This window comes from Vanessa tameamea, chromosome 15 (genome assembly GCF_037043105.1).
Source record: "Vanessa tameamea isolate UH-Manoa-2023 chromosome 15, ilVanTame1 primary haplotype, whole genome shotgun sequence".
NCBI classification, from domain to species: Eukaryota; Metazoa; Arthropoda; class Insecta; order Lepidoptera; family Nymphalidae; genus Vanessa; species Vanessa tameamea.
The window spans coordinates 10,842,980-10,867,773 of record NC_087323.1 but is presented as its reverse complement, the minus strand read 5'-3'; the positions used below and the strand labels follow the sequence as shown (position 1 = coordinate 10,867,773).

General features: G+C 31.6%; 1 protein-coding gene and 1 non-coding gene across 2 annotated transcripts in view; both read left to right on the top strand.

Moving 5' to 3' along the window:
• LOC113402109 (breast cancer metastasis-suppressor 1-like protein) overlaps positions 1–24,295 on the top strand; it is a 123,639-nt gene extending 99,344 nt beyond the window's left edge. The window contains exon 4 of the mRNA XM_026642235.2: positions 23,653–24,295. Within this exon, the coding sequence (XP_026498020.1) occupies positions 23,653–23,886 (234 nt within the window). The 3' untranslated portion in view covers positions 23,887–24,295. The remainder of the gene's footprint in view (positions 1–23,652) is intronic.
• Trnad-guc (transfer RNA aspartic acid (anticodon GUC)) lies at positions 10,007–10,078 on the top strand. Its single transcript has one exon. It is a non-coding gene; the product is annotated as a tRNA-Asp (tRNA).
• Positions 24,296–24,794: the final 499 nt, after the last annotated feature.

Sequence of the window (24,794 nt, the reverse complement as noted above, 5' to 3'; positions counted from 1 at the left end):
CCAGTAAATGTACATTTGATTCCGTCTGGATTTAGATAAAATAGTGGATACACATAATTATTTATGTGTATTACAGTTGTTTTTTACCAGTTATCAATCGTTCACTTGTTGCTTTGAACATGTGAGTCATGATACCATCCACTCATTAGTTACTCCAAACTGCTATTTGGGTAAGGCATTTCAATTTTAGTGGGTATTCTGGTGTACTAGGGTCGTCCTGGGCACCGGCGAACACCCACTTCACGCGTGGGAAACGCGTAATAATTAATAATAATAAGTAATAATAAATTACAATTCAATAATAATAATAATGTACCTATTCTTAATAAATTAATTATAATTTTTTCTCTCACACTTTAAAACTTGAAACATCCATATATATAAATTTATTATAAAACTTTAATGAATAAGATAAGATGTGAAGATGTTTATTTCGAGCAACTTGACATTTAATTCACAGCTCAGCGAGGAACTCGTGTACTCATAATGTAGTTTCTATGTCCCCTGTGCGCGCGTATTATAAAAATGCACGGGTATTTTTTTTTTCAAAACGTGCCAAGAGAATTATAACTTCAAAAACTTCTAAAATAAATATATAATGAGAAAGGTTATATGCTATATAACATTCGCTTTACGGTTATTCGCTACGACCGTTTGCGGAGAGAGAGTAAGACACCAATAAATGCCAATATAGTAGTTTGTTTTGTGTTAATCGTTGACTTTGTTTGCATAAGTTATAGTATATTATGTTGTTGCTATTCTATATAACATTGGAAGCCAGAAATAATATTTTATATCTCGATATATTATTCAAGTCGATAGATAAATAAATGGGAATAAATAAGTATATAATGAGATCGACTCAAGTCGTACTTCGATTCGAAGTTGGAACCTTGCGCATGGCTTACCGTCCCTATTACTGCAGGACTATCCGAATCTTATATAACAGTCTATAAGTTATATTTATTACACGCAAAATATATGAAATGCAACTTTATTGCGTTCATAAAAATAATGATCGATAAATTTCGTAGCTCGTAGCAGTCTCGTAGCTTAACCGGTGCTACGAGCTCAATGACGTAGAAAATATGGTAATTTACATAAATTAGAAAATGACTATAACTAATGTAATACATATGTATGCTTAAGTAAGATACAATTTTAGTAAAAATATTAGAAACTAATTTATTATTTTGATTTTTTGAAATTGTTACGTAGTATTTTATTTTTTTTAATTTTACATAAAAACAATATTATACTAAAATACACAAATAATTAAAATATACGTAGCCTGTAAAAGAATAATTTTATTGAAAAGAATAAAAGGCGAAACAGGTTAAAATCGATATAGACGCTTAACGTCTCACTTTTAAATCTCGTTACAATATTTAATTAAAAAAAACTTTTACAAAATGTAAAAAAAATCTTATTCAATTTAGAAAAGTTATATTACAATAAGGATTCTATACAAACGTGGAAACAATCAGCTAATATAAAACAAAGATCGATACACTGTATTGATTCTTGCAAACTTAACTTAAGTAACGTAACTTAATCAGAATTGTTATTCTAAATTACATTTTGCCAACATAGTTATATTTTTTTATTTATTTTTATAGACGAACTTTAAGTAATTGTAACTTTAAACATCTATCACACATTGAATATGTTTCTGTTAAGGTTTAAAAAACATACGAACAATCAAAAATAAACGCAATAAACTCAATGTGATCATTTCCCCTTAAAGCTGACTCATGTGAGCGGATATTCAGGGCCACCTTAATCCAGCGTGCGAAGAACCTGAGCAACGCGCGTTGTGGATGTCCGGATCAAGGCTTGGACTATATAAATTGTTTAAAATTGGAGAGATCGCCAGAACAATAAGCTATGTTCATCAATAAATATTTGACTTGAGTTGACTGACTCAGTAGTCCCTTTTTTAAATTCAAAAGTACTTGCTTTTTTATATATAAATAAACATGAATTATTTGTCTAACTTATAAGATCCCACGTGCCGAGGACACAATTCTGCGTCACGTCGAAAAATAAAACTGTTAATAAATTCTCCAAAGCAACCTTAAATATGAAAGTTGACAGTTTGGAAAAAACTTTACACCGGCTTTAACGCCAGTAACAATTGTACAAAATATCAATGGAATCGGATGAACGCATAAAATGAACAAAAACCTGCATTAACTTTACAAAGTAGTAAAGTTTATAAAGAATACCAAATACATATTATGTACGCTTGCAAATCCCTGTCTTTTCCGCCGCGGAATCGCTTATTGATTACTCGAAAGCACTTGTGCAAGTGTCTTCAAGTAAGGCTTATTATAACAGCAATGTAAATCATGATTTAAATTAAATTCACTCAAGTGAACACGAGGTATGAAAATATTTTTGAATCTTCATTTAAGATTAATAACACTATGCAACAAAGTAATTTTTTTTTTATTTCACTGGGTTCACAGTATGTAATTACGTTTTACCACCTTAAAACTCTGTGAAATATCGAAATAAAATTGTTCTATCACATCAAGCTTAATAGTGAAACGCATTTATTGATTTTACTTAAAATCACCTAAATAATTAGTGACATAAATTGTTATTCTACATTAAAAAAAACTTTTTTTCGAGCGTCGGGCTTTTCTCTTATAGTTAGTAGTGGCAGTATCCCTCTGGAGGCTCCAAAAGCAGTCTACAAGCATGGCTGGCTCCCATCTACCCTAGTAACGCTTCTCGTATTCTGCAATTTCTTGATGAAATCTTTCACCGTGTTCATCACTTACTGAACCCATGTTATCGGGAAAGAAACTTAAATGGGAGTGTAAAAATGAATTTTCAACGACATATTGCATCCTAGTTTCTTATATGCATCCAGCATCCGATTAATTTTATCGTAGAAAACCAATGATTTGCTATTGCCGAGATTTTTTTTTGTGACGTCGACAACAGCCAACCGTGCATCTTTTTCAATAGGTCTGAGGCTCGATAAAAAAGCAGAATCATTGACCAATTTCCTTATGTCAGGACCGATGAAAATACATTTTCGAATTTTAGCCTTACTTAGCATACGAAATTTTGTTTTAAGGAATAAAAATCCAGGTCCGTCTTTAAAGAACTACACAATCTTTTCGGTACTGGAATGTCCGGAGAATGTGGTGTGGTGCCGATGACACAGTATACTTCACCGAATGATTTGATTTTTTTGAAAAGCATTTCACTGTTGTTAAGCAGAAGTAACAGTCACCTACGTCATTTTTGGGTTCATGCCACTGCATTGGTGCACCAAAAGGCATCTGTTTAATATAGCCCTTGTAGCAACCCAACAAATATTTATAACATTTTAAGCAACACACTTTCAGTACCCATGATTTATCTTGATTTTAATGGCAATTTAAAATAACCTACATAACACTTCTCAAACAGAGGCGAAATTGTTTTTTTTTTCACTTTTAGATGTAAATTGACTACAAACATAACATAAATGTTTTGATGACTTTTGTACACATCAATGATATAATTTTATAATTAAGCTCAACTCAAGTGTAGCGGAAAGTAAATAAAGTAAGATTATAATCTTCGTTACGAAAATTACCGTTATTTTTTTCTGTGACGTGATATATAAGTATAAATTGGTTTTCTGTTGTTTACTAAGTATACTTAATACAAATCACCACCCGGGATATCAGTGTTTTTTTTTTGATGTTGCATAGTGTAATTAAACGTAAAAGGAACAAGTCTTTTGTATTTAGATTCAACTCAGTTCAAATTCAAACGATCTCTTCCAAAATTATGTAATGTGAATCAGACTATTAGACTACATTTTAAAGGCCCGACTAGTGGACTTCACATAATGTCATTTTAATATTCATCAGTATTTAGATTTTTTTTATATTTAGTCTTTTATATCATTTGGCGAACTGAGATGGTCCAGTGATTCGAGCACCGTCGTAACCGAAGATTCCGGATTCAAATCCGTGCAAAACTGTTTTTTCATTTGTATATACTCCATCTCTTGCTCGACGGTGATGAAAGGATCGTAAATAATCTTACATGTGTCGAATGTATGCCACACGTATATTCACCAAACAGCATTAAAGCAGCTAGATGGAATAAGGTCTAAACTTAAAGAAGAGAGGCATTTGGAGAGTGGATACTTTACAGCCTTGTTTCACTTTATTAGTTGTACGTGAAATGCAGATCAATAATTATTTTTACATCCTTCATGAAAATCAACGAAAACGATTTATGAAATTATTATGTTTATAATATTTTTTGAAATAGTAGTTAATTTATTATTCATATTTATCGTAAAAATCATTAAGCTTTAAAGTGCCGCATATAACATAAAATAAATTTCGTCAAAAACGTTCTTGACGCTTGTCATGAAAATAGTTCATATATTTAAAGCGGACGAAACTCCGAGGTGCAGCAATCGTATATAATAATATTATATACTAAAACTTTCGCATCCTTGTATAAGTTTTATATACATTTGTTTAGTATTTTTTTTTTTAGCTTTGCAAAGAAGACATCTCATTTAGGTACTACATTAAAAAGATAAAATAAAGATAAATTAACGCATATCATTTCGACACACAAATAAGACGGTATAACAAACAAATGTCGCACTTTAATATTAAAAAAAAAAAATAATGACTGAATACGTAACGAAACTATAAAAAACGAACTACGTCGGATAAAGCGGGTTATATCACTCAAGAGATAATGATATCTGATAATGTACGAGATCTCCTCTGATATCACGTCCGTTACTGATAAACCTTTGTAAATATTCAATATGTAAGTTTCCTTATAATACGAGTGAATACATTTTTACCGATTCACGTCAAACTTCTTAAATCTCTGGCGTCAATTATGTATTCCCGTTAGTATTCGTACATTTTACAAACATCAACATTACATTAACAGCCTATATATTTTCTTCTGCTGGGCTAACGCCTCCTCTCCCTTTGAGGAGAAGATTTGGAGCATATTCCACCAGGCTGCCCCAATGCGGCTTGGTGGATACATATGTGACAGAATTTCGTTGAAATTAGACACATGCAGTTTTCCTCACGATGTTTCCTTCACCGCCGAGCACGAGATGAATTATAAACACAAATTAAGAACATGTAAATTCAGTGGTGCTTGCCTGGGTTTGAACGCCTTCTAAACACTGGACATTTTTGTGTTATCACTAAATCGTATATAACTATATTAATCTACAACTTTCATAAATCTTTGAATATTTATTACAAGATCAATATAAAGGTATAACGACTTCACCAATTAATTTTGTTTAGGGGATGATAAATTAAGCAACGAAACGATCGCCTCCGGGCCGTTTTAAAAATAAATATTTTATCATTGTAAGCATACATATCTGACAAATAATTCCTGCTGAGTTCCTTTCGCTGGTTCCGATCTCAGGTGTTTCTTTCCGAATTGTGACAATCTGTAAGAAAGTGTACTGTTTCTATGTTTTTATTTAGAATGCTGTGTCTTCTTCTTTCAAACATGAATCCATGATGAGTAGATGAATGAGAGATATTAGTGTTTCACTAAACATCCAAGAAACGTTTAAGTTGAAGCAATTAAACGTTAAGAAATAATTAGCTCAAAGTGATTTATTTAGCTACTCGTATCAATTTGGTAGTTTATAGGTTTTATATCAAGTGTGCAAGAATCGAGAACGAAACTGTGCTTGTATATTAGTTAGTAAATTATTATGTTTTAAAATTAATAATCATGTCATCGTAAATTTTATATGATTTAGAAATACATTCGTAAATCAAATTATTTGATATCTGAGATAACTTATTGATCAGAATAAACGAACCTTAATCGAAGATTGCGGGTTTAAACTCAGGTGAGCACCGTAAGCGCTCTTATTTTTAATTTATCTCGTGTATTGTGTTTTTAATTTGTCCTGTATTTGGTGGGGAAGTGAAACATCGTGATATGTATATCCAGCAACCTACAATGGAGCAGCGCGGTGGCATAAGCTCCAAAGCTTCTCCTCAAAAGTAGAGCTGGCCAGAGACGTATACTAATAATTGTACAATACTTTTACAGTGTATTAATTAAATGAAATGAGATCAAATAATGGAAGTTGATTGGATCGAGAATGTTCTGGCGATAACTAACTAGCGAGCCCTTTTACGCGGGGTGCAAAAAGCCTCACCTATTTGCCTTATATATATTTTTTTATGGCACAGATTGTAAGACGAGGATATGGGCCACCTCATGGGAAATGGTCACCACCGCCCATAGATAAAGGCGCTGTAAGAAATATTAACCATTCCTTACATCGCCTATACGCCACCAACGTTGGGAACTAAGATGTTATGTCCTTGTGGCTGGGACATATAAATATAATATAATATAAAATATACACTGGTGTCTTATAACACCCCTAAATGAATAAGGTGAGATATCTTTAATTCTGACGTCATTGCACTGAGTCGAGTCCTCTGCGTAAATCCTCCTGACTCACCGTTTTATACGGAACACGTTCACGTATCGTGAATCACAAGAGTGATGAATAGCTTTAAAATGTTGTGAAATGAAAACAAGCTGTTTTATATTAATACTGAAAAAAACCATGTTAAATGTATCATTGTAAATATAACTAACATAGTCTGTAAGATATATTGTATACTAACTATTACGAGTCACTGGTAACTTGAATAAAGAATTATTATATATCACATTTATAATATAATAAAATATCACAGAGGTAGTTGAATCACGTTCATACGCTACCCCTTTTAATTTGTTGGTAAGTTCTCTGCTCCCATTCTAGCGAACGATGTCGGCGGTGAAGTTAGTCACACGATCCGTAGTCATTATTAATTAGGCTCGGCGTAAAATACTCAATTGGTCTCTCTCGATATACCTCATACCGTCTATTGGCATCTTAAACGCTGGATTTATTACTAAAAAAACTTTTAATTGATACTTATACTTATTCCATGTCTATCCATGAGAGACGATTTAAGTGAACCTCTATGTATGTTTACACTTGTTGCTAAATAATCTAATTCGCACACGCACACACGCACACATTGAATGCACCGATGCGGTCATTGTTTTTGGTAATGTGTTTTTTGCAATAAGAAACCGATTATTAGAATTGTGTGTGAACTCGTAGACCGGAAACGGAATCGTATAGATTTTTATTGTATTTAATGAACTAAAACTATGTTTGCAATTCGTAAAATATAAACGACTATATATAGCTGGGTAGAGCTTCGTGGAAGCCTGTCTGGGTAGTCCCACTCATCAATTATTCCAACGAAAAGATCAATACTTAGTACTTCTTTGATCCGGTTTCACAAATAAAAACTATTAGAAGAAAGAGTTTTTGTTACATGTCTGCATAGTCCTTGTTCAGAAATAATTCTGTTGACATTTCATACATTTCTTACACCATGAGCATACCCATAAGATAATTAAGTAAATTGTGTTGATGTGTTTCGGTTTTAAGGGTAAGTACGGTCACCACCGTCTATAGACATTGGCGCTGTAAGAAACATTAACCATTCCTTACAGTACGCCAGCAACCTTGGGAACTAAGATGTGATGTCCCTTGTATCTTCAGTTACAGTGGCTCATTCACCCTTCAAACCCGAAAACAACAATACTAAGTATTGGTTACCTTGGTGGTAGATACCTAATGTGTAGTTGGTGGTACTCAGACGGGCTTACGCAAAGACCTGGTATCAAGTAACTTCTTAGATCTCATCATTTGTGGCCTATTAATGATTTAAAAAGTATTCTCTATTGCAAACAGCACCAATGTCTGTGGACGGAGAAAACCTTGACGTCAGGTGACCTAGTTTGTATATGTTTCCTGCTATTCGCAAATATATGTCAAGAACAACAGAAAATAAATCACGTCGAATAGTAGAACCTTACCAAATAACGCTCTGTAAACAGATTTTTAAATTTTTTTATTTTTCAATTTAATTATATTTTTTACTAAGGCCGGTCAGCATTACAGGAAAAAAAATTGAACAATCACCGTGAAATAGCTCAATTTTCCGACTCGTTTTGAAATGTTATGAGTCATTCCATGAGCCAACTTTTTTCTCATCCGTCGAAAAGTTATAAATAAATAAATATACGTGAAACGAAATAATAAAATAACATTTACATGAAATACTATTAGAAAGAAAAAACGTTTTAATTTCAAGATGACTATTGTAGTAAGAAATACTTTAAATTTTAGATATTGACAAAGGTAATTTAATCTTTGAAATAAAATTGAGCTTTATAATTGGGACTCCATTCAGATTAATGAAGACCTTATTTGAGGAGGGTTTGAGCTTACTTCGCCGCGCTAATCCTGTTTTCAGACCGACGTTGTTAGTTGCATAATAAATAACACGGAACTATATATGAGTGTATACTATATGAATACACTCATATATAGTTCCTATGATTGATATGATATATTCCTATGATCTATAACCAAATGTCATCGACCGGTAAATTACAGTTCTTGAATTTTTTAAATTTGGAACTAACATAAAACAATACTTCGGAACAGAATTATATCAATTTAACTTTGCATATTTTGTCAACATAAAGCTATTAACGGCCTGGTCGTCTATAAGGTGTTGACAGCTAGATCGCAGTCGAATTTAATTAAAAATATCTAAAAATAAAGTAATACTTAATTTATTTATAAATAAGTATTCGTTCTATGGTTTAACGTTATAGTCGATTTGTTGCGCAGTGTTACGCAACGAATTGGCTACAAGTCGGTTCTATGTTGAGAGTTATACCTCAACGCTTGTTTTCAATGGATATCATATATGTGTGCCAGAAGTATGATATAGTATATATGTATATACAATATGATAATCAATACTTGATGATATTGATTTTAAACGACTAAGTCGCTACTCCCAATATCTGAAGTATGTATGTTTTAACTATATTTATTTGTTATATATACTTGTTAATAATTCCATAACAGTAATTAATAAATTCAAGTTTAATGTTTTATATATTTATTTATTTATTTGTAAGTAAGAGAAACAAACAGCATATTTTATATTACATAAAACTTATAAACCTTAAATAACACATATGCCAATACAGTTTCCACAAATAATTAATCTGGAAGTGAACATATATATAAAAGAAAAAAAAACAGTAAAATTAAATGTATGGTAATTAAAAAAAAAAACTAACAAGTGTAAAAATGTATATAAACCAAACTTATATCATGTGAAATATGAAAAAAGGAAAAAAAAAGCGTTAATAACAAATCTTAATCTAATTATTTTTAAGTATCGAGTTAAACTTACTGAGACCACTACTGAACAAGTCTATGTGGTTATATTTATCGTTATAGTTGCTACACGATCTTACTATAAAACTATTTTTGTAATAATTTGTTTTATGATTTGGAGTTGCAAAAGTGGCTTTATACCGAGCACTTAAGCGAGGACAGTTAAATAATATTTTGTTTAGGAGATAAGGCGAATCTATAAGGCTGTTAATAATTTTGAATAGAAACAATTGGTCTCTATGTTCTCGTCTAGTTTTCAAGGACAGTAGAGTAGGCAAATCGTGACCAAATTTATATTTTAATTTTTTAAGAAATTTATTTTGAATTGTTTCGATTGCTTGAATATACTTAGCATAACATGGATTCCATACAGTCGATGCATATTCCAAGTGTGACCGAACGTAAGCATTATAAAGTATAATGTGTGTATTAGGGTTCCTAAAGTCAGTACCTTGCCTTGAGATGAAGCCCAACATTTGGTAAGATTTTAAAGTAATTTTTTCAATATGCTTATATATATGTAAATATATATTATATATATAACACTTAGCGGATATAAAAAGTTACAATTTTGCATATTATACGTAATATATTGATAGTATGTAAATTATGCGAGTCTGGCTTGGCGATAAATGACGTGGGTATATTATTCGTGCAAGTTGATAAGGATTGTATATTTTAGCTTAACGTACATCATCCTCGGTAGTATAGTGGTGAGTATCCCCGCCTGTCACGCGGGAGACCGGGGTTCGATTCCCCGCCGTGGAGTTTAATTTTGCCATTATTTTTTAAAGTATATTTTTTTTTTAATAACGTCATGTAATATTTTTGTATATACACATAACCAAGCAAAAAAAAAACATAAATATTTTATTATATGAGAACGATTTTAATTTGAACTTGTATCGACATTAGCATTTGTCACGTTGGTTTGGTAGTTCATCGTCAGTCTTTACTGACGAATAGTCTAAAATAAGCGCATCTCGAAAGATGATTACGGTTTCAAATTCGATTAATGAGCTTCTTTGTAAATATAGAATTGTATATATAATAATATAGACGACCTCCGTGGTCGAGTAGTGTGTACACCGGTTTTCATGGGTACGCCACTCCGAGGTCTCGGGCCATTCCCGGCCGAGTCGATGTAGAAAAAGTTCATTAGTTTTCTATGTTGTCTTGGGTCTGGGTGTATGTGGTACCGTCGTTACTTCTGATTTCCATAACACAAGTGCTTTAGTTACTTACATTGGGGTCAGAGTAAAGTATGTGATGTTGTCCAATATTTATTTATTTATATTTATATTTTTGTAATACTATGTGTGACGATGAAAGAAAACGTAGTGACCGAACTAGAATTGCTATAATAATTTATAGCGTCTTTATTGTTGTTTTTTCTTGTTTTATTTTCCTTATTCGACCCTCGATATCTTACTAGTCTTTGGCCGAGGCTTCGCCTGCGTGAGTTTAAACAGGTGTTAGGTATATGTCCTTTACATCTTAATTTGACCAGATCAAATCGTTTAATTTGCTTATAAGATCAAATATATAAGAATTAAATGTATATAATTATAAAAATAATAATAATAAGAATGCAACACACATAATCTTCTTAATGCACACACTGATAAGATTTCAAAATACTAGATAGAACTGGCTACCGAAATCAAAAGGCAATGGCAAGTAGACAATGTACAAATCTTGCCCATTGTAATATCTACAACGGACGTTGTCCCAAAAACCCTTTCGACTAACCTAAACGGACTGCAAATGCCCGCATCCATCATTACACTTATTCAGAAAGCAGTTATTCTCAACACTTGCCGTCTCACACGTAAATTCTTGTCATCATCATATGCTTAACTCTACAAAGTCTGATACACTTGGCTTAGGCTCGTGTATGTGTTTTATTACTCCTTTAAAAAGAAGAAACAAAGAGAAAGAAAGAACAAACAATAATAAATAATATTTGTAAATATATTATAGGTAACGTCCGTTATATAGGAAAGAGTAACTACTGATTTTTAAGTCGGATCTTCTCCATGGAGACTGAATTCTGAACTAGTGGACTTTACATTAATTCAAAGGTCCTTTCAAGGGCTTACTTATATAAAGTTTTATTTTTTTACTTGTAAATGGGTCACGTATAGACAGTAGCCCTATAAGCGATATTTATTTCTTCCTTACATCGCCAACGCGACTCCAATCTTGGGAACTAAAATGTTATGTGCCTGTTGTGCTATGACCAACGCTGGCTCACTCACCCTTCAAACCGGATCACAACAAAGCTCTGCTGTTTAGATCAAATAAGTAAAAGTTATATAATGGTTTCAAATGCGATTGATTTTTTTTATAGATTCAGATATATTTTTTTAATTCATTGTGATTATTATTGTTGTTGCTTTATATAAGTCTCGTTTAAACGTGTATTTTATTGGTGATCTAATAAATGAATACATACAAATAAACAGACCGTTCAGTTTAAAATATGATCAACTGAATTACGATTAATTAATGCGATAAATGAAACAAATACTTGGATCACAGTTAGCTCAACGAGCGTCCATTAATCTAACATAGCTTTTAAATAATGATCCTTTGTTCAAATGTGGGTTGCAAGAATCTCGATTAACACATATGAGGGGAATTTATATGATTTATATATTTTATTTAAGCACCACTGAATTTTCATGTACTTGAATTGTTTTTAATTCATTTTGCTTGGCGGCGAAGGAAAACATCGTCTACCACATGTATACTACCAACCCTCATTGAAGCAGCTTGATGGAATTAGCTCCAAACGAAAGAGAGGAGGGTTAAACCCAGCTGTGGGGCATTAACAGGCTGTAATGTACTGTACTGTTTAAATTTAACTACCTAAATACCAGATTTAAATATTTAATAAATTAATTTGAGTGAGCTACATACCTATATAAGTATTTCTGGTTAATATATTTAACTAATCGTCATTATATAGTAACCTATCGTTTTTGAGTTACTATTAACGAGCCGTTAAAGTCACATACATGACTTCGAAATTATATAACGCTCCGTAGAATCCTATCATCTGTAGCAAAACGAATCCTTTTTTGAATCATGTACGATAACTAATATCCAGTATTAGCTATTGATAAGTTATGCGTACACTTTATTCAAGTAAGTAATAATAATCATTCTTAAATAATAAAAATAAATGATTTAATCTTATTTTTTAATATTAATGATATCTTTCCTCATTACTTATAAATGAACACATAAATATATTTTTAAATTGTATAAGTATTTTGAACGTTTTATTCAATTTCCTTGACATTCCATCCCAGTTAACGTTTTAAAAGAAAAGGGGGAATTATACAACGTCATGTCTATAAATAGAGAATATAACGTCACTGTAAAGGCAAAAAGCAAGGTTGAGGGCAAGTACTAAGTAGTCAGGTGTTCGCCGGCAGCTATTTTCGCCTTTAAACCTTAGGTAAGGCTAGCGTTACGTAAAAACCTTGTAGAGAATATCTTCTCGTCTAATATTAATTATTTATTTTAAATACTTGAAATTCTAGATAGATTTAATTCAAAGCGGATTAAACTGCGAAGTGTAATTTAAGTGTAATTTTAATTTAATACTTTAAATCACTAAATAAACAAAAAAATATTGTAAAAAGTTGATTATAATTTAAAATCAAAAACTACGTTTGTTTAAAGGCTAGTTGTGGTATGTACATCGTTTGCATTAGTCGAATAAAAAAAAGTACTATTATTATAAAATATATTAAACTGTCTGTAGATACCAGCACCAGTTTGCGATGATAGAGCTACTTCGTGGTTTTTCTGTGTTATTGGATATTTTAAATAAAAGATTAATTATATCTTATTGAAATCATTGTAGCGTATAATGACTTTAAATTTTACAATAGTTTTGGATAAAAGTAGGGAGCGCCTTTAATCGTACTTATGTATATAATATTATATACTAATACCTTCTCTGAAGCGCGCTGCATCGCCTGGTATAAGTTTTATGTATATTAGTTTAATAGTTTTTTTTCAGATAGGCATTACAAATAACATCTCCTTTATTAGTATAGTATTTCTTTCCTATCGTAACATATTTAGATTCGTCGGCTTAATCTTATATACAGAATTGAATGCTTTTTTACACATGCCATGCGTTGTTGTATTGATGTGATCCGGTTCGAAGTGAGTGAGCCAGTGTAAAGACACAAAGGACACCTTAGCTCACAAGATTGGTGGTGTATTGGCGATGTAGGGGATGGTTAATATTTCTTACAGCGCCAACGTCTATCAGCGGTGGTTACTACTCAGGTGGACTAGTTTCCCATTCTCCTACCTATAATATATTACAAAAAAGATTGAAATAAATCTTGGTTCAGTTATTGCTGGCGCTAGCGTCAAGGTATCATTAACGTACGAAAGTTGTCAAACGAATATTGACTAATTTTATAAACATGATACGTTTGGTATCGGACAATAATCTGACGTCACGATAAATCTACCAAGAGATGACTTAACTTATTGTTAATCAATTTAATACGCAAGGGTCAATACAGCCGGCTATAAATCAAATCCCACAGAGACCAGGATATTTATTTTGGCCACCTGAAAGTTAGTGATGTCCACACACTGACGGTGTAAAAAATTATGAACCACTTGTATACCGTCAATGCGCCTACCACGGGATCTAAGATCTAAGAAACCTTGTGGCTGTAGTTATATTGGCTCTTTTACAGTGTGAAGTATTTATATTTTGACAAGGAATACTTGATGAGTTAGTTTTATCTACCCGGAACTTTATAATTTTAAATCGATTGACGACTTTTGAATTTGTCCGCGCAGAGTAGCTCAAGCCCTAGTGCAGTTATGTTACGGTCGACTGAACTTGATTCATTTCGCAGTTATTAAGGCATTGAAATCGCGAATTTGTTGGTTGAAATCTTCATTGTGTAGTTACTTATGTGCTAAAACTAAATAATATTTTTGTTTGCTTAGAATGAAACAAGCACCGCTTCGATTGCAAACGCTGGCTTAATCCTACGAGATAGATCAAAATAATGTACTACAGTATTATACACCTTAAAAAGGTCTTCCAAAAAGTCCGCAATGGTACAGTATATGTCTATCTCTTAAAGATAGCCCACAACAACTATTTTTTATCCTTTTATTTTTACGAGAAATAATGGCTTATTTTCGAAGCGATTTTAAGCAATACAGCATTAATCCTTATCCAATTAAGTAAAATACATTGTGAATTTAATATAGACCAATATGGCCCTTTACAGCATGTAATTTAAATGGTTATTTTCGAAGATTTTACAGATTTAAAACGCAAGGACATAGCGGTTTGTATTGTCTAATGATTGAAAACTGTAAACGTTGTAAGACATTCTGTAGTATATTTAGTATCAGCGTTGCACCCGTGCGAAGCCGGTGCGAGTTGCTAGATTTCTATAATTTTTATAAAGTATCTTATTCTACAATAACGAAATCGCGGCTATCTTTTTTAATACTTGAAGCAAAAGCTCTGTACCTCTTTTTGCAAAAATTACGCGAACGGAGGAATACGTAAATTAGTACAATTAAAGTTCACATGAAGATGCAAAATTAAAATATATATTTTTTAATTATATGTATTAGAAAATCATTTAAATAAATTTAAAAAAATAATTACACACAATACTGTATATGCTTGACACACACACAGACACTTTTATGCATATTTAATATGAAACATATATAGTTTACGTCAATATATTCAATTCAATTCTTAGTTTAATGGCTTTTAGTTGTGCCACAGGGCACAGATTATTTCGCCAATGTCACGTAGGAGTCAATATATTGCCTATTACAACACACGTCATGTCAGTCATCGATGACACTTCTTTTGACATTTGTTTTTCTTTTCAAGGTATTGCCAAAGGAGTCTCCATCCCATCTTTCGAATAATGTTACCTATCATTTATTTTTGTGAGCACATATGATGATCACTGTAAGATATAAATGAATTGATATAAAAGTAACACGAATTTAATAAGAACATATATTAAATACATTTCGTCATAGATAATTATCGTACGATATATGTAATATTGTCAATAGAAATTGTCATTTGTATTATATTTATATTTCATATATTATAACGAGTTTACTTTTGTATCATTATACAAGCGAAATGATAAAACGCGATCATGTAATAATTCATAATGAATTGGTTATTTAGGTTGTATAGGATCATAGCTTAAAATATCGGCGTCTTCAATGAAATTATGGAACTATTTTATCCGATATATGTATAAGGTTTTGTTGTTCGCAAACTTTAAAGGTTACGAGATAAGAATTTTTTATCCAACGCTCTTAACTCTCTATAACAATATGATCGATTATCAAAAACTTAATGTCTGTAATTTTAGTTATAATTCATAAAGTAGTAATTTATTCTGATCTTCAGAACCGATGTAAATACTCTTTACATAAAATATTTTTTATAATTATTAAATAACGAGACGTAAACCCGGCTTCGCTCGGCTAAATAAATAAGACTAAACAAATATAAATATACTATATACTAACTACCGTGCACGAAATTATTATTTTGAACACACTTTCCCAGCGCACCCGTAAACGTTAAACATGGCCGCCCCTTGAACTGTCATGTCATTGAATTTAATTTATTATCGAAATATATTATAATCTCGATTTTACGTCAATTAAAAAAATCATTATTTTTTTAACGATATATATATGTATGTGGATTTCGATCGAGTGTATCGTAGACCTGCACGAAATTATTAATATAGGTATTCGAGTCGTGGCCAGCAAGGTATATAATCCTGTAATCAAGAAACAAAAGGTATCGGAGTTTTTCTGTCATGTTCTAAAGCGAGCCGGGTTTAGATTTTTGTCAATTTAAAGCCATTAATCGCGTTCCTGTTATCTCTCCATTGAAGAGTTAGTTGCATCCCATCCATCAATTAGATTATATTGAAAAATATATAAAGTCATCTAATTATATAAACTTAGGTACTAATTTTAAAAGGAAGGCAATGATTTTGCCCAACAGTCGGACATAGGGCTTGAGTACAAAGAGGCGTATTTCCTTTCTTGTAACTAAACCTTGCTTCATACCATGTATTAGTATAAATTCTTGTCTTCGTTCGCGTAATATGCCTCGATACATCGTTGAACCGATTGTGTTTAAACTTTGTACAATTGTTAGTATTGCACTTGTGTAAAGGTTTCTGGCGTGGTAGTTTTTAATTTTTATACCAAATTTTATTCATAAATTTTATCAATCACGTAATGATAATACTATATAAAATGAAGAAATGGAAAATATTGGAAACATTATATACATTATATTACATTATATGCGCAATGATAAGTGTCTTAACAATATTATAAGTACATTGTTTAAATTTAAATCATTACCAAAATATATACAAATACATGAAATATATATAAGACTTAAGTATAAACTAACTGTTATTTTAACATCGACATTTTAATAAAATTCAATTCTAAACAACTACACGCTTAACAGATTTGCAAAATTGCTTTGATTGTACATCAAAGTATAAATATATTAATAAATTAAATGGTTTTTAGATCACATGGGTTTGAAATCCCGCTTTAACGATTGGGTTCCAATGAAGTATAGAAGTCGATTCAGACTTAGACGATAGAATAGAATATCACTAACCTTAATAAAAAAAAAACGAGTGGTGTCATGTTACACGTGCTCTTAACGAAGCTGCTTTCTATATATGTATATTATGTATTAAATAAGAGAAAATAAAATAAATTAACAATGTTTGAGAATAATTACACTATATTGACACAATTGTTATTAAATTTTTGTGTGAATTAAAACAGCAACTAAAGAATACGTTTGAATTATATTATATAAAACTATATACGATAGATGGAGACATAGAGAAGAGAAGAGAAGAGAGGCAAAGGCTGAAGAGAGCGTAACGCTTTCCTTACGTAACTATTTCTGCCAATTCACTCTGTTGAAATCCGCGCAAAAGAACTTCGTTCCAAAAACAAGAGGTTTCATGTTAGACCTGGTTGAAACGAAATTTCTTTCGCTATCTACTATTTATGTATCAAATAAAATTGTTAAAAAAATCCCGAAGGTATATATTAAAAATGTAATAAAAAATAGTTTAAATAAAACCATATATAAAAAAAGAGGCAGAGAAAAAGAGGGAAAGGTAGTCTGGAGGGCATAACGCAGTTTCCTTATGTTACCTCCCTAAAAAAAGTATTATTATATATTAATCGAAGCGAGCGTGCTAGTACTTGTATAAAAATATATCGATGTTTAACACGAGTCGCTCGTCGAAGTTCAAAGGTTAGTTCAACAATGAATAAACATCAGTATCGGATGTTCGCTACTCGGTCTGAATTTACATTCGCCCACGACTCCAACTATACCTTCGTGAATGTTTAAAATAATTGAATTATTTTCAGTTCGATGTTTTTCAAAATTATCGTTAATATTAATATAGTACATAAATGTGCGATTTTTAAATCTTAATAAGGTCAAATTACACTGCAAATGTTTTTGTAAAGATTGATAATGTTATTTTGAATATGGCCACATTAAATGTCTTTGATTTTTTTTTTTAATAATTTATAGTTACAATAAATTTATTTAGGCATTGTGCAAGATCTGAGAAGAACCTTCTTCACATCACAATATATATTGTTGTGTTCCGGTTTGAAGGGTGAGCCAGTGTAACTACAGACACATTACATCCTTGTCAAAGTTGTTGGCATATTGACTATGGGCCGAGGGCAGTCAAATAATTTAAAAAAAAGGCTAAGAGAAAACAATAAGGCACGATTGTGAAATAAGCTTTCATACAAGACCGGAGTAGTCCTTATAAATAGTTAAGTCTAACCATATTATGACAAATTGCGTTTCGAAATAGAAGATGTTCCACTCGGTTATTAACGATTTTTTTAGTTTTTAAGGCATTTATGTGGAAAAAAAATGAAAAAAATATTGAAATAACATATTTTTCCGTCTCGCATTTTTAAATTTGGACGGATAATTACTATTTTAATATTGACAACTAACCAGTGCTTAATCGTTTTTATAAATCAGAAGAAAAAAATAGATTTTAATTGATATTTTTATTTTAAATACATTTTTGAAGTTGCATTTTTGACTTATTTTGAAAAAAACTAAAAAACGTGGTAACTCAAAAATGGTTAACTTTTGCATCATGCATATGGGAGTTAAAATTATCGCAAATAGTCACCCCTATCACCTCCTAACGGGAATACGTCGAATTGCCAATAACCTTGTATAATCTCATTGGAATAGTGCTTTGTGTTTTTTTTAATTACCATTAAATAACCTAAAAAATATGTTTAAAATGGTTACAATAAACATCAATCATCAAACGTTTCTCCATTTTAATAAATAACTTAATCCTTATTAAGATTTCGTCGTTAAAAGAAAATGTCTAAAACTTTCTTTAAAAATATTTCTGGTTTTATTACTTCACGAACGCCAGACAAGGAAAACACGTCTCCCTCTCTCGCTCGGTGCTGTTTTCCCCTCAGCATTCATAACTCAAATATATTTCATTACAAGCAGCCAGACGGATGAATAATGATTACTTTCGGAACAGTAAAACATCATTTTATCAAATGTTATATAATGGAACTCAAAACCTTATTACATACACTGAACGAAAATGTTAATATTAAAATGGTACCCATATGAGTATTTGATTTAAGTGTCTAATTAAGTCTTTATTAACTTTGTATATACCGACCGTTTATTATATGCCATCACATATATAATACATATGTACATGGGCGTAATATATATGTAAATAAGTCAAAACCTTTAAGTAGGTATTACAAATTTGTTGATAGTATTAAATACAACTGAATATTATTCTACAATAGACTAAATGCTTTAAGCAAACTTGGGCCCGTTATTCGACCTCGTTTCCCTCAAACTTTAGCCATAGAGATCATTATTATAGCATTATGTACCTAGGAAGCTTTAAAAACTTTTGTAACAGTACAATAATTTCACAAATATAGTGTAAACTCTGTACAATATTAAATAGTATAATTATAATCTACACAATATTCGTGTATTTGGAATTTATTGCACGTGACGACTCGACTCTGTTGTAGTACCATAATATGTATTTATGTATGTATATTACTCGTTCCGCAAAGTACGTGTGTAATCCTAAAGCGGTGCATCATGCAACGTATCAATTTGCCCCAACAAAATGGCGACCGTTAGCGGCGCGGCGACCTCGCGCGTTTCCCGGAAGACGGCCATGTTGGCTTTCGTTGCGCCCGCGCATTCTGTGTCGACACACGACACGTGTTCGATGAATTACCCTGGCTTTGAACGCCTCGCTATGCGTTGCTCGCTTTGCAAAGATAAACTATTGTAATGAACGAGGAAATTAAATTGTATACATTTATATTTCAAGCTGAAACGAATATATACAAAAATGAAACATTTAAATTTTAAGTATTACAGGGTAATGTCGTTATCATTTTATAAAAAATAGTACACTAATGGCATAGGTTGTTTTTATCGTGACAATATGAATTTATTTATAACACGATAACTATAAAACAATTTCCATTCATCATATTTAAAAAAAAAAAACTATAGTTTACCTGTACATTATGCACGAATAATATTATATATATTATTAAAATAGACATATTCTAGTTGCATTTCATTGCAATTTCATAACGAAGATTTAATAAGTTCTTTACGAATGAAATTGCTAACATACACTTTTTTAGACCGAACGAAAAAATATATATATCAAAAACTAAAGCACTCTCAATCCTGTCTGAATGTTATCAAAATCTGAGATGACCTAGCGGATGAACGTGTTCATAAAACGTCATGGATACAAGTTAAAATCCGGGCAAACAATGAATTATCACGCGCATCATTTTTGTTATTACTATGATTCATCTCGTGATCATCGAAGAAGCAAAATATATTTAGGATAGGAATTCTAAATATGTAACGAACAAACCAATGGAGTTGAACAACATGGTGGAATAAGCTCCAAGCCACCTCTATAAATGGAGAGGTTGCCTATTAACGTATATTTAACAATTAAGTACTTTAAGTAGGACTGGCACCAAATAAAAGCTCCTATAACGTCACTGATGTCATAATTAGTACTTTAACTAACTCAACTAAGTAACTCAACATAATGTTGTACTTGATGAAACTGGATGTATATGAAAAATATAGTATGTAACACCTAACGACTAGTCGTATTTTTTGTATCCTACATGGGTACATTAAGTTTATAAGATATTATTTCGTGCAAGCTTGAAGCTTGTGTCTCACTCCGGTGATCCCGTTATGTAAATTATACTAAGTAAGTATGTATGTATTTCATTTGGATATGCTACTAAAGATCCGACTCGCTTGGTGGTTTAGTTGTCAGGCTTCAAAGATTGCAGATTTCAGGTATTTTGCTCAAATGATAGGAGCTTACAATTTGTATATTCTTATACTTGAAAAGATTTGTAAAGTCTTTGTTGCTATGGACTGTTTCTATTTACCATTCCATCTGATTATGAGAATGTGACGAATAGAGAGTGCACCTGTTTGTAATACAGCTCTGGTCTCCGCTGTGATGCTCAAAATCGATACGAGGATTGATCATTGTTAAAGTTAAGCAAAACTATCATTTCAAATTATTATTGCTACCTTCGAAGACAAATAGTTAAAACTCGAAGTAAAATTAACATCGATGCTAGAAAATTTGCTTAATTAAATAAACTTCTATAAATAATTTACGTTTTCTATAAATTAATTTTAATCCATATATTGATTTGTATTTGATTGCAGGCATAAATAAATAAGTTTTTGTCGTGCATATATTTTATGATACTATGTCGTTTCTTAATAAGATACTGGAATCGATTTATGCTAGATATGTTTAGGTAAAGTAACGGTAAAGTTAAGGGTGAGCTTTGAGTAAGTTCTACGAGACCCTGCTGTTTATTCAACGTGTTTCCTTTCGAGGAATAAAAACATGCCTAATCTGCTTTCTGTTATTTTTTTGAAAGCTAAATAATAACAGTCATCGTTCAAATTTAATCAATACTAATATTACTTTCTGTCTGTCTGCTACTCGTTCTAAAATTTGGTATGAAGTTTGAAAATTTAAAAGACTATTTTTTTATCCCCAACAACAGACGACCAACCTCTTAAACGACCAATGCCGCGGGGACCAACTAGATTCTAATAAATGTTCAATATTATTGTATAACATAGTAACGGATCTTCCGTGTCTATGAAGCATGTAATTATATTAATGTGACACATAAAACAATGATAATGCCAACGGGAAATGTTGAAGCTTCTCTAACGTACGCATGCGTATGTACTTTAAGTTCTATTTATTCTCAATCTAAAATCCATTACTTTACTTGATACATATTACTTACTAGCTGAGCTGCCGATTTACCCGCGCAAAGTATATAACAATAACATCCCCGTTTTAACCCCCTCGAGGAGTAAATTAAAAAAGTAGCCTATGTCGTTCCCCGGAACTGCAACTATCTCCAAACCAAATTTCATCTAAATCGGCTCAGCAGTCTAAGCGTGAGGAGATAACAGACAGATATTTTCGCATTTGTAATATTAGTTTAGATTTGAAACGAAATTAATATATGTATATTGTTACGTGCATTAAATTGTCACGATGGAAGAGATAATAAGCGTTAAAAAAGCGCTCAATTGTGATGTTCCTTTGTGTAACATCTACCTGAGAATGAAGCTGCGCTAACACAAAGCGGTTTCGAAGGGACCGATGCGTTAGGGTGAGGTAGGTAGATTCTATGAGAATTATCCGGAACTTTGGAATATAATAGATAGTTTTGTAATTATTATTACTGTTATTTCATTCGCTACGTACGTACTCTATCAAATTATCTTTGAAATTACAGATCATATTATAATATATTTTTAAATAGGATCCGATCATGACTTTATATGTAAATAAGTGGTATTTCTCGTACATAATGCTTAACATTATTTAATTACTATACAATATGTTTTGTTAAAAATATAAGTAGAAGACGACATTTTCAATTACCGTGCTGATACTGAGTATATGAATGTATTTCATCTTTATTGTATTTATTGAAAAACAATGAATATGAATTCTTCTAGAATGTTCGGAATACAATGCAACGGTTGGATTTAGATGAAGTTTTCTTGCTAATTTCGACAGAGCATTTCAACGTTTCATAGGCGTTGATTGCGAGTATTCTAATTTAAAAAAAATATCAAGTGTCATTCGTTAAATGCTTATGAAATTTTACTTAGTATAATTAGGGTAGGTTTTAGTTATATCACAACTGTAAATCAAAAACCACTTGCACGTATTTATTCGTTCAATACGCTTGAACATGGATATTATGATCGGAATTCCCAACATTGCTGTAGTATTTAATAATTCTACGAATTAATGTATTGAAATATGTTACCTCAGTAAAAATGATTTTGTAGTTACAGTTACGTAATACGAAAAAAACTTGAAAGCTCTTTGCCAGTATGTTGTCTATATGAATATTAATATGGAGCCTCGTGTCAATAGGGACTCCTTAAACCCGAGCGCTATTAGCTTCCATAAGAGTTTAGAGGACTGTTTTATTGTATTGCTCTTAGTGATTAGTGTTATTAAATAGTTTTTATTAAATCATTTTTTTTTTAATGTTTTTTTAAATACAGAATTCGAAAACTAATGACACGAACGCATGCTATTCGTTATATTTGTTCGTATTATTTTTGTTATAATATAATATACGGAATATTAAAATCTTGCTATTGACCTGGTGGTAGGACTTTATTGATTGATGCCCTTCTATCATCACCAAACATTATAAACTATATCGCCAAACAGCAATACATAGTCTTACTGTGTTCCGGTTTGAAGGATGAGTCAGCCAGTGAAACTACGGGCACAAGGGGCCTAATGTCTTAGGCCCCAAGGTTGGGCGTATTGAATGTAAGGAATGATTAATAATTCTTACAGCGCTAATGTCTATGGGGTCACCTCTTACCATCAGGTGGCCGATTTGCCTGAGGCCTTCCTATATTATGGAATTATAGTTGTTTATCAAGTGTGATGTTAAGTTTAAATATAAATCATTTTAAATGTTTTTTTTTTAAACTTCAACTAATTTTTATATTAAGTTAAATAACTACAAAAAATAATTCAAAACCAACTTTTGAACTAAATAATATAACTAAACAATCAATTCGTGTAATTTACATTAAAATATGTTTTCATTGTCAACAGAGTGAAAAATGGCTAACGTACGAGAAATTAAAAGAAGAAATACTCGAAAAGATTAGGAAAATCGAAGAGGAAAGACACGCAGTCGACCTGTGGCCCTGCGGCGCGGAGTGGGGCCGCAAGCGACGGAGACGGCAGGTGTCGGTGTCGCCGCCCTACGTGGTGTACATGCTGCCGGACTCGGATATCATGGAGGATTGGAGACTGGTTAGGAAGCTACTGGAACGAGCTGAATGATACGAGTCATTTAAAGAGGTTTCCGGACATTGTGACAAAGATTTTTTAAAGTTGAAATATCATTGAAATGTTGACTGTCATCGAAAACAATTCGGCGGAACTAAGTAGAGAGCAAACGACGCGGTTCTTATGTCGATTTCGAATGTGTTTTTTCGAATATATCTCATAGTCCTAAAATTAACCTTATTTATTAATAATTCGTAAGAGAATACACACGATATAAAAAAAAAAACCTATTTAAGACAGAAGTATGCAGTTCGAGGTGCCACGTATAAATAAAAGTATGACCTCAAACACTATAAAAAATTTTGTTGCTCTTATTTCGTAGAATTTTCAACCCTGAATTTTAGCGAGATGTGTAAAAGGAACATTCTAGGGATTGTTAGTTTAGATTTTATATAAGGCTTGAAATCATCACTATATTTATTATAAAATAAAATAAAAATTAACGGCCAAATATTCACTCAACTGCAGACTTCAAAATCATATCTTATAGTGTTAATACGCGACCTATGGGGACTTAATTTTATTCTAAATATAGATATTATATATTCAACTTGTTAATATCCTGAAAAGTATTAGTAAGAGGAGATGTAATATTTGTCCTTCGTTTCCACTGTTTTGTAAAGTAACTATTTTGTAACGACGAGTATTTTCTTGTCGCGGAATAAGTTTGGAAACCTCTGATTTATAATAACATATTGATTTTAAGATGTAAAAAATTGTACAATCTATGCTAAAATTATGCATAATTATTTAATTTGTTTTAGCGCCGTATGGAACGGTAAGTTTTCTGGAAATTATATCTCGAATGCGAATCTGCGTTTTGAGTAATATTGTAAAAATCTATTACCATTTTCTATTTATTAGTAATTCTTACTAATAAATAGAAAATATGAACGTATGAT